Below are 15,838 nucleotides of genomic sequence, written 5' to 3' on the forward strand. Positions count from 1 at the left end.
AACCCCCTGGGCCTGAGAAACACAGAGAATCCTATATTTCAGTCCATGATTCCATAGCCTTCATAGATATCCTATGCACTTTGAAATGTTTAGTTATTTAGTTTGTAAGAAACAGAAATAGAAGCATTGTGTAGGAGAGTAACGAGAAAGAAAATTTCAAAGATGAGGTTTGGGCCAAATTCTGAGAACCAGAATAATGGGCCAAGGGGAGGTTTTGGGAAACATTGGTTTTTTTCTTTTAGAAACACATTTTGGAAGCTATCTGGATGTTTAGCGTCTGTAAACCAAAGATATACGTAGCTGACTACTCTTCAGCCAAAGATTTTGATAGCTTTTAAACATTGCCTTTGTACATTTGCCACAAGTTATGCAAAGAATGCATTTCCCAAAGGTTATATTTAAGTTACATGTTGCAAATCAAATCACATTTTAAATGTACTCAGGGGCCTTGCTATTTAAAGAGCATTTTGTCTACTGAACACATGTGCATATGAATGTGTGTGTGTGTGTGTGTGTGTGTGTGTGTGTGTGTGTGTCTGTGTATGTATACTAAATTCATCTTGGCTTAAAAATTGGGTGAAACTGTGGTTTACTCACTCACTAAATTCACCATTTTTAAAACTCTTGCTTTTCTGTAGTTTTCAAGCATTTAACGGCCTGAGACAGTAAAAACAAAAAACAAAACAAAACAAAAAAAAGCTACTGCCCTAGGTATCTGCCTGACTTTCAGACAGGAAGACACCAGTTCATTGTCATTTACTTCATGCACACAATAAGCTATCTGAAGTGTCAGAATGTCTGGTGATAGTGTGTTTTATTTTTAAGGGTATAAGAAGGAGGAGGGAAAGAACTGCCTGCAATCTCCCCAGTGTCTCTGTGGAATATTGTTTGTCTGTTTTGAAGGACACGGTGAGCTGGTGAAATGGGGAGGGGAGGGAGAGACTGTTCAAGGCAATGGCCTGCCGGTGGGAGGAGGAGGTTGCTAAATCCAGCTCAAAGGAACTCCACACATCAAAGAACTGGTTTGCTGAAGCTCTGCTCCCAGACCTTGCTGAATCACGCAGCTCAGCTAGACACAACGAGCCTGTTGCTTGAATTACCCAGCGCATTGCTCCAGTTTCCCCTTTTGCTTTGTCAGCAGGAACCTTTACTCGTGTGCATATAAGCATCACTCACATTTGCATGCAAGAGCCATCTGTTTATTTTTGCACAGGCTGGCTGGAACCTCCTCTGAATATTTTCTGAATATTTTTCTGGTCATCTTGATCTTGAACAACCCTTTAACTACCCCCATTTCAAGGCTCTTTCTCACAAGACTTTCTGTTCTGGGATAAATGTGTCCCAGGGCAGAGATTAGGACAATGCCAGGGAGATAAAAATGCTGTCAGGGCAGAGGTGGGGTCATGGTACATCCCACCTGCCCTGACTCTACTTGTTTACAATCTCTCCACTTGGCCACGCCACCTCCCTCTCCATGTGCATATTCACCATGCATCACAAATCATGACCAAATGTGGAGACATGGGTCATTTAGCCGATAATAATTGTACAACTGGAGCCTGTTTATCAACCCTGGAACAAATTAATACCAAATCTGAGGTTATGTTGATGTGATGTTTAAATATGCATTTAATTCAGCCCAATGACTAAAAAATTCCATTAATTATCTAAAATTCTGTCTATGAGTTTGACTGCTTTTTTACAAAATTGACTGTTTAGTTTCATGTTGATACCTCCTGTGAGTAGCTTATTCTCAAAAGCAGAATTTTTTCCTCCTTCTCAAACTCAACATGTCCTTGGAGAGTTCAGGGAAACCATGTAAAGACCCTCAAGACTTATGGAAAGAGCAAAAGGGGAGGGGGGTGGCTTAAAAGGGTGATATTTTTGTTGTTGTTGCAAATTTGCATTTGGAATCACAGAGTTTAAGAATAATGAAATATGATGATGAGTGGGACGCCATGCACAAAGCAGGCATAAAAGTAAATGAAATTTCTCACTGGAGTAATTATATTATCACATTCCCTTCCAATATTCATTCCATCATTGGCATTCAATCAAATAGATCCCTCAGTGAAAGCCACTTCTACCAATACTGTATAAGAAAAGAAGCCTGACCTTTTAATAATTTCCATATGGTCTCTCATATAATTCATAGCAATTGAACACTTACTAAGTGCAGGTATTGTATTAGGGATTTTGCAAACATTATCTTAGTTCAATTAGTCATTATTTCCTTCCATCTACTAACTTTGGGCTTTGTTTGTTTTTCTTTTTCTTGTTCCTGTAGATGTAAAGTTTGATTGTTTATTTCTTATTTCTAGTGGTAGGCCCCTATTGCTACGAACTTCCATCTCTGAACTGCCTTTGCTGCATCCCATAGATTTTGGAATGTTATATTTCCAGTTTCATTTTTCTCAGGGTAATTTTTATTCCCCCTTTGATTCATTTGTTGACCCTTTGGTTTTAGTACCATGTTGTTTAATCTCCACAAGTTTGTATTTTTTCCAGTTTTCTTCTTTTTGTTGATTTCTATTTTCATACCATTGTGGCTGGAAAATATGGTTTCAATCTTTAATATTTATTGAGTCTCGTTTTGAGGGCTAACATGCAATCTATCCTGGAGAATGCTCCATGTGCACTTGAGAAGAATGTGTATGCTGCTGCTTTTGTATAGAATGTCCTGTATATATCTATTAAGTTTGTCTGGTTTAATGTGTTAAGGCCAATGTTTCCTTACTGATTTTCTGTCTGTATGATCTATCCATTGATGTAAATGAAGTATTAAAGTCATAGTACAATTACTGTATTACTGTCAATATCTCCCTTTATGTCTGTTAATAATTATATATTAACGAAATATATATATTAATAAAACATATAATATAAATATTATATTTTCCTATTCTCTACAGTTCTATCATTCTTCTGACCCTAATCCCTGCTGGTTTTCAAAACCTGATGTTTTGGGGGCTTATGTTTCCATGTTGGCTCCAAGGATCAGAGTTTCTGATGTGGGGCACAATTTGTTCACTCCTCAAGGGAGAGTTCCTTGTTTTAGGGAGACCCTCCTGGTTGTGGGTTGCCATGCCTGTGGTGGGGTCCTGGGCAAGGACTTGTCTCTGCCTCTTCTACCATCTCAATGTGTCTTATTTGTATTTTGTTGTGGAGGTGCTGATCATCTAATTCTCAGGGTTTGTGGAGGGGTGGATTATTTTCCATATGTAAATCCCAGCTCTGTCCAATCACAGAACCACAGAGGTAGACGAGTGACCAAGAAGGCCAATTAGAATCTCTATCCCAAGAATTTGAATTTTGGGTGGAGATACAGGATTCAAAATCAGTTAGAGTGGAGTTGTCAGAGCTGAGTATCCTAAAGTTACAACAGATTTAACATCACTGGAACTGGATCTCTGGGACTGCCTAGATCTTCTCTTTTGCAAAGGCTGAGTTTCAGCTCTTCCTTTGACTCTGGAAATGACCTCGTTTCCTTCCAACCAATTCCTTTTGGGAATGCTTGTGTTAGTCAGAAGTAGTTTCTATTCCTTGCAACCCAAGAACAGCAACTGATATACTTAAAAGAGTTTGGTAAGTTCTTAGATCTCACAGATACTCAGTGGCAAAGTTGGGCTTTTAACTGAGACTTGTATGACTACAAAATTCCACAAATAGCCATTAGTTATGCTGATTCATTTACCCTGTCTCATTCATCTCATGGCTTTTATAGTTCTTGTAGCAACAGGATTTGTGATTTTTGCTTTTCTGCTTAAGACTTTGGCCGGTTTCTCATTAGTAGAACACCTCAGCCAATTCAGGGTTGTTTTGCTTTATTTCTTAATTTCTGCCAGAGAGCACATTAGTAGTATTAGTTGGACAAGTTATTTCACTTATCTGGATGTCTGCCTCCTCATCCCTTTATGACATAAAGGGAAGGTGGAATCATATAATTACAGGCAGCCTTCAAAGGAGGAAGTTCATTTGAGGGTTCTCTCTTTGCCGAGCAGAGGTGATGGAAGACAGTCAGCGGAGCTTGAGCTGCTGAGACACAGGGAAACTGTCCAAAGCCCTGAGGGAAGATGATGTAAGGCCTTGCAGATGAGCTTAATAGTTTTCAAACTTTTGTTCACACTTTCATGGCAAAATTTTTGGAGTGTACACTGCCTAATACGGTGCATTATTTTTGTAAATGATAAACATTTACTACTGAACCATTCTGTCATATGATAAAATAAATGCAAAAGATAAAAATTTAAAGAATACATTAACAAGCATAAACATAAGTTATAATATTTTATTTCTGCATCTTCATGATTATTTTCTGCACCTCCTAGGGTACCCACACCTACCTTGGACACCACTGAATTGGAAGTCAAAGAAAGGAATCCTGGTAATAAGTCTAGATAAATTCTTTCAGATCATGATTTTTGCTGCTGAGGGATTTTTTAAGGCCCTCCCCTCCCCTCAAGGTCAGCGTATAAAAATAGTGTTCATTCACAATACCAATTTAGCAGTTATCATATTACATTAATTCATTTTTATAAGTATTTTCCCATCAGACTATGACATTCTTGGGACTTTCCTGGTGGTACAGTGGTTAAGACTCCACACTCCCAATGCAGGGGGTCTGGGTTCAATCCCTGGTCAGGGAACTAGATCCCACATACATGCCACAACTAAAAGTTCACATTCCACAACTAAGGAGCCCACCTGCCGCAGCTAAGACCTGGCATAAATAAATAAATAAATAAATAATTTTTTTAAAAAATCAAAAAAAAAGACTATGCCATTCTTAAGGGCAGAGGCTATGTCATATTTATCTTTGCATTCTCAGTATATGGCTCTAACACAGTTATAGCACAATAGATGCCTAACAAACAACTGTTTAATTGAATAGAAACCCACTCCGTCTCCTTCATGTCTGTCGGGCCAGGGCCACCACTGGAATAGTTGTTGAGGCCCTCTGAGCAGTTGGCTAGGGTCCCAAGCCCAGCAGCTTTGGTCTTAGCCCAGCCTTGCTGTTGAACAGGAAATAACCAACACATTTTAAACACAAACAAATGCAAAGAACTGAATATCAAGAAATTAGCCTGAGAGCTCAGAGAAGGAAATCTATTAAATAAATAGCAATATCTTAAAAGCTCTCTTTGTCTTCAAATACTGATCTCTATCAGAGGAATGGGCAAGGTTTCCAATATGGAAATCCTGGAAATTACTCTGCAGTAGGAAAAACTCTCATGTGTGTCTCCGGGTTCTCCCCAGTAGCTATTGTGAAAAAACTCCATGTGGCATTAGGATCCCTCCATGGTGAGTTACATTGCCTGTGTATGTAGTTCTTTGGTCTGGAGGCACTTAGGTTTTGCAGTCAGGTCAGGAAATCATGCATATGTTTCTCGGTTTCTCTATTCCCTTGACTCTATATTATCAGAGCTTATGGATGTGGTGTAGGTTGCATCTTGCATTTTTGTGAAATTATGCAATTCAGTCTTCTTTGGCGTCCCAGGAGAAGCCTGGGAAAACTCACAATGTCAAGTTTTTCTCTTTCCCTGAGGAGGAAGTGGAATTCCATTCCTTTGTCCCTACTGCTTCCCCCCCCCCACCAACCCCCAGAGGACAGAGCTGTGTACCAGAACAATTGACCAAGTAAGGTCCTGCACTCACATCCTTGGGGAGGGAAAAATTTTATCAGATTCCCAGGGCTAGAGAGATTTCATCTGTCCAACTTCAAGGACTGTTCCCCCACACATTTTCAAGTGATGAAACAAAGGAATATCAGACCACATCCTCCATCTGGTGAATGAGGTAGAGCAATACACGGCAGAAAGGGTGGGAAAAAGACAAAGCGAACAGAGAGAGGTTGAGGAACTAAAGATGTCGCTCCTGGAATCTGGCACCAAATGGATTATTTAACCTGAGATAGGGGATATTTCTCTTGAGATAAGATGTTTATAGTGAATACAGAAGGCTCTCTCCTGGAGACTAGAGCTATATAAGGCTTGACTCAGAGTCCTCGGACAGGACACACAGCCCGAGAAGATTTATTCAAGTCCCTTCTCCTCCTGCACAAGTGCTGCCTCAGTTGTTTGCGGTGGGTACTTTCAGATGCAAATGTGACATTGGTCACTGGATGCTAATCTCAGTTGCTAGTCTCCTTGTTCCTCTGTCCAGGAGAGAATCGGCTGGAACACCAATGCTACTGCACAACATGCAGTGTCACGGCTCTGTGCCTACCGTACTTTTAAAAAAAAAAAAAAAAGGAAGAAAAAAGTCATGATAAAATTTCCCCCTCCAACAGTGCCAATTATTTATGGGCTTTCTCGAGGTTCAGTGCTATTCAGTGAAAACCAACCACATGGAACCCCCAACCCCTCCCCTCCCTGTACTTCTCTACAAAATTCACAATGGGCAAACCAAAGGTGTGTCTATCCTTGGTCAGATTTTTCTCTCTGAATCTGTGGACAAAAATATCACTGTAGCATTTGTGCACCTGAACTGTTCTCTCCCTTTTGCACAGAAGACATTGCATTTGTCCTCCTGATCCTGGAAGAGAAGAAACTGTTCACCTGAGTACGTTTTGAAATTCTCTCCTTGAACTGGGGTTGGTTCCCATCATGGCTAGATTTGCAACATGAGTTTGAGTGGTCTACAGGGCTGTCAGCAAAATAATATCACCACTTTGTGGAGGAGTGACGGGCCATACAAAGAGTGCGGCTTGTTTTATCTACTCATGCTGGCCACCAGCTCTGTAAAAAACAGTTTCAATATTTTCCCACAGAATGTATGCTAATTAAAAAAAATGTATATAACATAGACAAGCCAAATAATTCCACTACTTAAAGGTAACCACTATACACACTCGACATGTATATCTTGCTTGTCTTTTTTCTATACATGAATTTTCTTTTGACCAAAAAAAGAAAATTGACTATATATACTGTTTTATATACCACTTTTTTACCAAACAAAATATACTGTATATTTTTCATATCAGACATTGTTCTGAAAATTCATTTATAAAGGGAATATATATATTAAAATTTTTTTTTTTACCTTATGGTATACCATAATTTACTTAACTAATCTCTTATTTGGGGAGACATTTGAATTTGCTTTTTTTAAAATTTATTTTATTTTGGCTGCATTGAGTCTTCGTTGCTGCACGTGGGCTTTTCTCTAGTTGCAGTGAGCGGGGGCTACTCTTTGTTGCAGTGCACAGGCTTCTCATTGCGGTGACTTCTCTTGTTGCAGAGCACAGGCTCTAGGCACGCAGGCTTCAGTAGCTGTGGCGAATGGAATCAGTTGTTGTGGCACACGGGCTTAGTTGCTCTGCAGCATGTGGGATCTTCCCAGACCAGGGCTTGAACCCATGTCCCCTGCATTGGCAGGCGGATTCTTAACCACTGTGCAACCAGGGAAGCCCTTGAATTTGTTTCTATTGAAAAAATTCTTTGGATAAAATCTTCACTTTGGACATACTTATGATCCTTTCCTAAAGATCAATTACTAGCAGTATAATTACTATTCCAAGGGTAAAAAAAAATGATGTCTTTTGACTCATCACCGAATGGCTTTCCAAAAGACTATACTAAGATTATACCAATTTACAAGATTATACCAATTTAATATTTTTTGGCATTTTGATAGGCACCCACCAAAAGGTATCTTATTATTGTTTCATTTTGCATTTATATTGCAATATTTCAATAGATATTACAGTAAACATTAAAAAAATTTACTGCTCATTTGTAGTGCCTCTTTTGTGATACAGTATTAACAACTTTTATATGGTCTTCTATTGGGAACTGAGTATTTTTCATATTGATGTGTAAAAACTCTTTATATATTGCATTCTATATGATGCAGTTTTTTTCTTCAATTTGATGCTTGACTTTCAATATTATTTATTGTAGGGGACATGTAAGATAATTTCCCTTTTATATGTTTACTAAGAACTTTAAAAAGTAGAGATGCAATAAGATAAATAAAATATAAATACCTGAATATCACTACCCAGAGATAACAAAGACAAGGAAGAAATTTTTACTTTTAGTAAGATTCAAACCATTTAAATATTTTCTATTATGGTTTCTATCTTTCATGTTATTCTTAGAAATATCTCCCTTACTTTAGAATCACCTGCATCTGTTTCTATTCCTTTTTTTTTTTACTAGATCTTTATTGGAGTATAATTGCTTCACAATACTGTGTTAGTTTCTGTTGTACACCAAAGCGAATCAGCCATATGCATACATATGTCCCCATATCCCCTACCTCTTGAGCCTCCCTCCCACCCTCCCTATCCCACCCCTCTAGGTCATCGCAAAGCACCGAGCTGATCTCCCTGTGCTATGCTGCTGCTTCCCACCAGCCAACTATTTTACATTCTGTAGTGTATGTATGTTGATGCTACTCTCACTTCACCCCAGCTTCCCCCTCCTACCCCATGTCCTCAGGTCTATTCTCCATGTCTACATCTTTATTCCTATTCTGCTCCTAGGTTCATCAGTACCATTTTTTTTTTTTTAGATTCCATATATATGCATTAGCATACGATATTTGTTTTTCTCTTCCTGACTTACTTCACTCTGCATGACAGACTCTAGGTCCATCCACCTCACTACAAATATCTCAATTTCGCTTCTTTTTATGGCTGAGTAATATTCCATTGTATATATGTGCCACATCTTCTTTATCCATTCATCTGCTGATGGACACTTAGGTTGCTTCCATGTCCTGGCTATTGTAAATAGAGCTGCAATGAACATTGTGGTACATGACTCTTTTTGAATTATGGTTTTCTCAGGGTATATGCCCAGTAGTGGGATTGCTGGGTCATATGGTAGTTCTATTTTTAGCTTTTTAAGGAACCTCCATACTGTTTTCCATAGTGGTTGTATCAATTTACATTCCCACCAACAGTGCAGGAGGGATCCCTTTTCACAACACCCTTTCCAACATTCATTGTTTCTAGATTTTTTGATAATGGCCATTCTGACCGGCAGGTGATACCTCATTGTAGTTTTGATTTGCATTTCTCTAATAATTAGTAATGTTGAGTGTCTTTTCACGTGCCTCTTGGCTATCTGTATGTCTTCCTTGGTGAAATGTCTATTTAGGTCTTCTGCCCATTTTTTAATTGGATTGCTTGTTTTTTTGATTTTGAGTTCCATGAGCTCTTTGTATATTTTGAAGATTAATCCTTTGTCTGTTGTTTCATTTGCAAATATTTTCTCCCATTCTGAGGGTTGTCTTATTTATGGTTTCCTTTGTTGTGCAAAAGTTTTTAAGTTTAATTAAGTCCCATTATTCCTTTTAAATTAGCATGTAAATCTTTCATTCATTGGGAGTAATTTTGGTATAAAGTAAGGCTGTAACTTTGTTATCTTTCCAAATTCTCTTCCTTCTGCCCAGTATATCTCTCTATATAAAGTATAGATATTTGGCTTTCTTTCTGTAGAAGGGTAGGACAGTGAATAGAGGAAACTGTGAGGAAGCCAAATAGTTCTGGGAAAAGCAAGGAACTATATCAACAGCAATAAAGACTGATGAACGCCAGTGGTCACATACAATAACTAGGTCAAAAGGGGGTCCCATAATATGCAGTGAAATAATGGAAGAGCTATGGATGGCGAGAGGTGAGCTGACTGTTGACATTCAATTTCTAGCCCTCTGTCTTTTCCTCTGCCATCACCTACCACCCTTGCTGCCGCCTTCTGGGAAGAAAAAAAAAAAAGCCTACTCATTAAGGTGAGATGGAGTTAAGGCATAAGGAAATGTATGAACCCAAGTGAGAAATCTAGTGACCAGGATTTGCGGGCCCTGGGGTTGGATAGTTGAGGCACGAGGGAGGGTATCAGACTTTGCTCAGTGCCATCTCTGGATGACAGAGTGAAAGCTATGGCTCTGTGTATATTGTTAGTGGCTTTACACATTTTAAACAACTGGCTTACCCTGACTCCTAATCACATGAGAATTACGTAGTTCTATGATTTAGCTTAGACTATCTGCCCCACCCTCCTGGATACTGGCCAGGCCTCTGTTAGAGCAGCTTGCTAACGTTAGCTGTCCTGACATTGTGGAGAACTCAGGCAAGTCAGCTTCTGCTTTTCCCTGCCTCCCTGTTAAAGTACTGTCTCACCTGAGCTAAGATATATGTTCATAAAACCACTTTGCTGTTTCTACAGAACAGGTCCTCTGTGCTAGAGCTTGGAAACACTCTCAGCATCTTACCGTTTAGAACTCCTTTCTGTTGGGTGGACCACCTTGAACGCTAACCCCAGCCTGCTTAATTGGAAGTTATGTCTAGTCTAGTCTCCCTTGGATAAACAGAACTCTTCAACTCTGTTCTTGGCTTGCCTTCTGGACTTTGGTACTAACACACCACTCATTGCTCTTGCTTGACCTGTCAAGTGCTCGCTCAGAACACATGCCGGGCCTGATCCAAGCACTGGTCTCCCTTCCTCCTGGCCACTCTGGCCTCCCGGAATCCAAGACCGGATGCCAACCACCCATCTCTACTCTCAAATTGTTCATTACTGACAACGAGATTTCCAAGTCAGTTAAAATAAAACTTTGAGTTTATTTTCATCGCTGCAGAAATTGACAACAATTTTTCAAAACGTTTGATGAAATCAAGATTTTCTCTCTGAGTCTTTTGGCTGCCTACTTTTGGTTGGGGGGGAGGGGGTTTGAAATGTATTCCTAATTGCTCATGGAAGCATTTTTACAGTGGCTGCTTTAAAATCTTTGCCAGATAATTCTAACATCTCCGTCAGCTTGCTGTTGGCATCTATTGATTTTCTTTTCTCAGTCCATTTGAGATCTTTTTAGTTCTTGATGTGACAAGTGATTTTTGATTGAAAACTAGACATTTTGTATATCGCATGCATTGTAAGAGATAGATCTTAATTAAGCCTTCTGTTTTAGCTGACTTCTTCTGACATTGCTCCAACAGTGAATGTAGTTATTGCTGAGCAAGGCTGGGAGTTCCCACTCCATACTAGGTACTAGGCTCCATTGATATCCCCTGGCTGGGAGGCACTGGAGCTGCCCCCTTAACTGCTCCCCATGTGGCCTCTTCTGATGGAGGGTGGGGGGACCTCATTATTAGTGGGCTGTGAGGAAAGTCCACTCTACTAGGCCTCCTCTGATACCAAGGCAGGGGAGGGGGAAGGATGTCTCTGTCCACCAAGGAGGAGTGGAAGTTCTGGTCCCTCTGGGAGGTCTGAGACACCACCCATGTTGGAGGGAGTGGGGGGAATTGAAGTGCCTCATTACAGCCTCACGAAGATGGGAATATTGCCTCCCCAGCCTTTGCTGGCAGGGGTGGGGTGGGACCACAGTGTTTTCCTTGTTGTTGGCAGAAGCAGACCAATTATCGTCTAATAGTTTTCTGCCATTTTCCTGGTCCTCTGGTTGAGAGAGCAGGCTCTTGGTAGGGCCTTTTTTGTCTGCACCCACTGGCATTTGGGAATGCCAGCTTCCTGAGACCTGTGTCTGAGAAACACGAAACAAAAAGAAAACTCACCACCAAGTTGCTCTTCTGTTCCCAAAGTCATTAGTCAGTCAGCCGTCTCTCTTCTTTTCAGAATCATCTTATGTTTGTGTTATATATAACGTCCAGGCTCTTCCATTGTACATAGTGGGAGAAATACCAAAAAGCACATGTGCTCCATCTTTCTTAAATCTTAAAAGACAGAAGTAAAAGCAGTAATATAGGAAAATATATACCTCTATGTATGAAACATATAAATTTAAAACACATACACGTATGAATTCCTATCACGGGAACACCAGATCCCGTGCTTCTTTTATCTGGTTTAATTTGCCTCAATACTTAGTTAAATATGAATAGTTTGTGTTCAGAAAGAATCTTGTCAGGAAGAGTCAGAATCAGCTAAATGTGGATCTCTCTCTTTCAACATCTAATTAGACTTGTTACTGTCAGTTCTTTCTTGGTTACAAATCATCAGTAGTTCTTATAATTATATCTGTGTAAAGAAAGGCAGGACAGTTCTTCTTGATGCCTGCAGTTCTGAGCAATGTGAAAGCAAGTCTAAGTTCTTATATGAAACTCAGACGGAATACCCGTGTGTGCGTGTGTGTGTGTGTGTGTGTGTGTGTGTGTACACATGCATACATGTCTATCTCTCTATATACATACTGTTAGCAAATGTTTAAAGTCATGGCAAATTTTTTTGAGTATCCTTTAAGAAAGAAACATAATTTATATCTTCATGGAAACAAAAGTGAGACATGAAATGTAGAGATGTCTCTGACCACAGTACTTTCCATCAACCTAGAGCTCTTCCAGAAAAGCAGGTCGAGTAGTGAAATAACCACCCCACTGGAGGCCAGGGGCCTGGATTTGCTATTAGAATCATAAGTTGTTGGACTGAGCTGCTTGGCTTCGTTCTGTATCCTCGACCTGGCTTTTATGTCTCCCAGGGCTGGCGGGAGGAAATGCCAATATGCTGCAACACAGCTACAGAGTAAAAGAGATGAGAAAAGAAAAAGATCCTCTGAAACTGAACCCGGGTCTCCCCAAGAATGCATCACCAGATCTGCTTTATAAGAGTCATCTGCCTCTGAGAGGCAGAGGAGAGGGAGCCAGGAAACAGAGAAGTCTTTCTGCAGCAGTCAGCGCAGGTCCATCTCCAACTGTAGCAGTGACAGCTCCGTCACCTGTGTAAAGAGTTTGGAGAGCTCTAAGGAGTCTTGACTTTCTGCCTTGACATGGCAGAGGAATCCTGTTTCAGGCTTTGACAAATCTCGATCTAACTTCTCTCAACACGTGCAGCATGAGTAAAGAGATTTAGCTTGTGGGAGGCCCTGTTTCATGTCTGCCTTGATGCAGCCTCTCCAATTCAGACTCACTCAGGCACCCACCAGCCTATACAAACACATACTTACAATCACAAAATTAGCTCAGGAAACCCCGTCCTAACCTTGCCTCCTACACCACCATCCTACCTAACGCCAAAATGCTATTGTTTGGGTTCCAAAGAAGCCAATACTGCTTGGGTCTTGGACTTGAGTTTTGCACATAACTACCATGGCTTAAGATGCAACTCTCTCTCAAAAACTTTGACCAGGTTTGCCTTCCTGCCTTTCTACTTCCCTTCCTCATCCCCACCCCCACCAGTGCTGCTTCAGATAGGACCTCACCCTAGCTTCCAGCCATAGAAGGGGACTCTCAGCCCCAGCCACCTGACCATACCCTGACAGTGCGCAGTCTTGAGCAAGTTGTTTACCCTCTCTGAACCTCAGTGTCTTCATTATAAATAGTACATTATGTTACCGCAAAGACTCGTGTAACGCTCTGATGAGATATTGCATGCCCACTATTTAGCACAGTGCTTGGTGCATAAAAAGCCCCCATCTCTCCTTCTCTTTCTCTCTCTCTCATTCTCTCTCATCTCTATCTCTACCTCTATCATCTCTCCAGATCTGGGATAGTATCAGAGGAATTATGTTTTGTTCAAGACACCCCTCACTTTCAGAAGGGCATTGATGAAGTAGAGTGTCCAAAGGAACATCAACTCCGAATAGATAAAATAATGATAGCAATAACTAACATTGAACGCCTATGTGCCAAAACATTGTACAAGCAAACAGTCATTTTTGTCATTTATTCTTGACAAAAGCCAAAAAAAAAAAAGGTGGCTATTACTATCCTTACTTTCCTACTAAAGAAACTGAGACAGAAAAAGTCAACTTGCCCAATTATCACAGAGTTCAGAGGGGCAGAAATGGAATTCAATCCTAAGTCATTTTGATTCCAAAATGAGAGAACAAAACAAGAGAACAAAAATGGACCATCAAATAAAAAGAGGAAAAACTGGAATCACCTCAGTATAACCAAAAGAAAGGAATCTACTACACAAGACAATGATGAATTCATGGTGATGCTATCCAAAATTGAGAAATCATCAGACGAATTCATGGAAATAATGCAAAATTTAAGTAATATACAGGCTTTGGAGGAGAGTAGAGAGCTTGAAAATCTCATTGGTATCTCCCATGCATCATGTGTCTTAAAAAGAGAAATGCAGAAAACAAAAGACCTAATGACAAAAGTAACAAAACAAAAACTATTTGAAAAGAAGAAATCAGGACTTCCCAACAAAGGCATTTAGAAGAAATGCACTCACTATGAAAACGCCAACTTCTGTATCTGCCTGATCATATTTAAAGGAACAGAAGAAATATTTGTAATTAATCTGCCCAATAAATACCAGATCATAGCACAGGCAGGTGCATGTCTAGATAAAATTTCTTGCAGCTAATTTAAACTTTCTACATGCACCAGTAGATAATCTCAACGTAAATAATACATTTCTTCTTGACCCTTTAAAGTAAGCCAATGTGTAGAAGAGGATCTTGACTTATATTTTGTATCTCATATGCTTCTATATACTTTTAGCATTTGTGGATAGACTTAATATATATCCAGTAAGTATATATTCCATCGTCTTTTCACTACAAGACCCTGATTCCTGCCATATGATATAAGGGGAGAGTGAGGGAACTGGGAATATTTAACAGGCTCTCAGAGTAGGAGGAACAAGGGTGCAACATCAAGAAATCTCCAATAGCTCATTCTACTCCAAGGTCCTATGATGTAATGACCTGCAGGCAATGGAGCCCAACTGTAGGAAACTGGAACTTGTAGCCCTGCTCTGAGTGAGGTTCTAGCTCCAGGAACTTGACCTTCCGTGGTTTTCCCTTGCCAATACCTTTACTTCTCTCTGTGCCATAAAATGAAAGTTTCCATGGCAGCTTCCAAATAGTATTCTGCTATTTCTTATGTCTTCTGGAATTTTCTTACCCTGGATGTATGATTTTAGGCTCAAATGATACCTCATTTAAAAAATTAAGACTAATCCTCTTGAACTTATTTTTCAGTATGATCTTTTTTTTAACAGTGTGGACTCTGGAGCCTGCATTGCCTTCCTGGGTTTGAATCTCAGCTCTACTACTTCTTACCACATGACTTGAGGATAATATAATATTGATGAATGAGATTACTAGGAGATGAGGAAATTTAAGTAAATTGTCCAAAGGGCCATACTAGTAATAGAGCTGAGACTTAAACCCTAGTGGAGTTGTCTTCATGTTTCTGTCCCATAAAGGGATTGTTGGTGTTAGGTTGGTCTTTGCAGTTGTGTTTCCATCCAGCTGGAATGTCCTCACAGAAAAACTTCCTTCCTCTCCACCTCAAACCAAAGAAAAATGGAACTTTCAGCACTTTGCCAGAAAAGTCCTTGGTACTTCTGTTTTATTGATTCAACTAGACTCATGAATATTGACTGAGAAAAATGCTATGTGCTGAGCACCATGCTGGGGATTGGGGATACAGAGGTGAATAACACATAAAACACTTTTCTGAAAGTTGCTCGCAGTCTATTAAGGGAGGCATACCTGGAAACCAATAAAGTTAAAAGTAGTGTGTGAAGGGTGCGGCAGCGTAACGTTTCTGAAAGTTTGACTGATTTCTTTTTTGAGCACCTTAGATTCTCTCTTTGCCTTATCCCCACTCAAGCACGAGGCCAACCCACACCTACTGCCATAAAGAGGGATGTGACCCAGGCATGATGGAGTCTTCCCAGCTTGAGTGTATAAAAGTCTAAAACCTCAGGAAAGAGAGATTTAACTCAAATATTTAAGGATGGAAGAGAGAGAGAGAAGGAACGTACCAAGCCATTGGAGACAGGTTCCCGTGCAGGAGAGCATTTGTTCGTTTATTCACTCTTCTTTCACTCACTTATTCATCTGTTCAACTCGTGTTTATGAAGTAAATCCTATGGGCCAGGGATTGTTTTAAACGCTGGGGACACAGTAG

General features: G+C 40.0%; 1 protein-coding gene across 1 annotated transcript in view; it reads left to right on the forward strand.

Moving 5' to 3' along the window:
- LOC112403151 (centromere protein R-like) overlaps positions 1-14,424 on the forward strand; it is a 19,494-nt gene extending 5,070 nt beyond the window's left edge. The window contains exon 2 of the mRNA XM_024750498.1: positions 13,785-14,424. Within this exon, the coding sequence (XP_024606266.1) occupies positions 13,785-14,132 (348 nt within the window). The 3' untranslated portion in view covers positions 14,133-14,424. The remainder of the gene's footprint in view (positions 1-13,784) is intronic.
- The last annotated feature ends 1,414 nt before the right edge of the window (positions 14,425-15,838 follow it).

The sequence above is a fragment of the Neophocaena asiaeorientalis genome, unplaced genomic scaffold (genome assembly GCF_003031525.2).
Source record: "Neophocaena asiaeorientalis asiaeorientalis breed wild unplaced genomic scaffold, Neophocaena_asiaeorientalis_V1.1 scaffold430, whole genome shotgun sequence".
Lineage (NCBI taxonomy): Eukaryota > Metazoa > Chordata > Mammalia > Artiodactyla > Phocoenidae > Neophocaena > Neophocaena asiaeorientalis.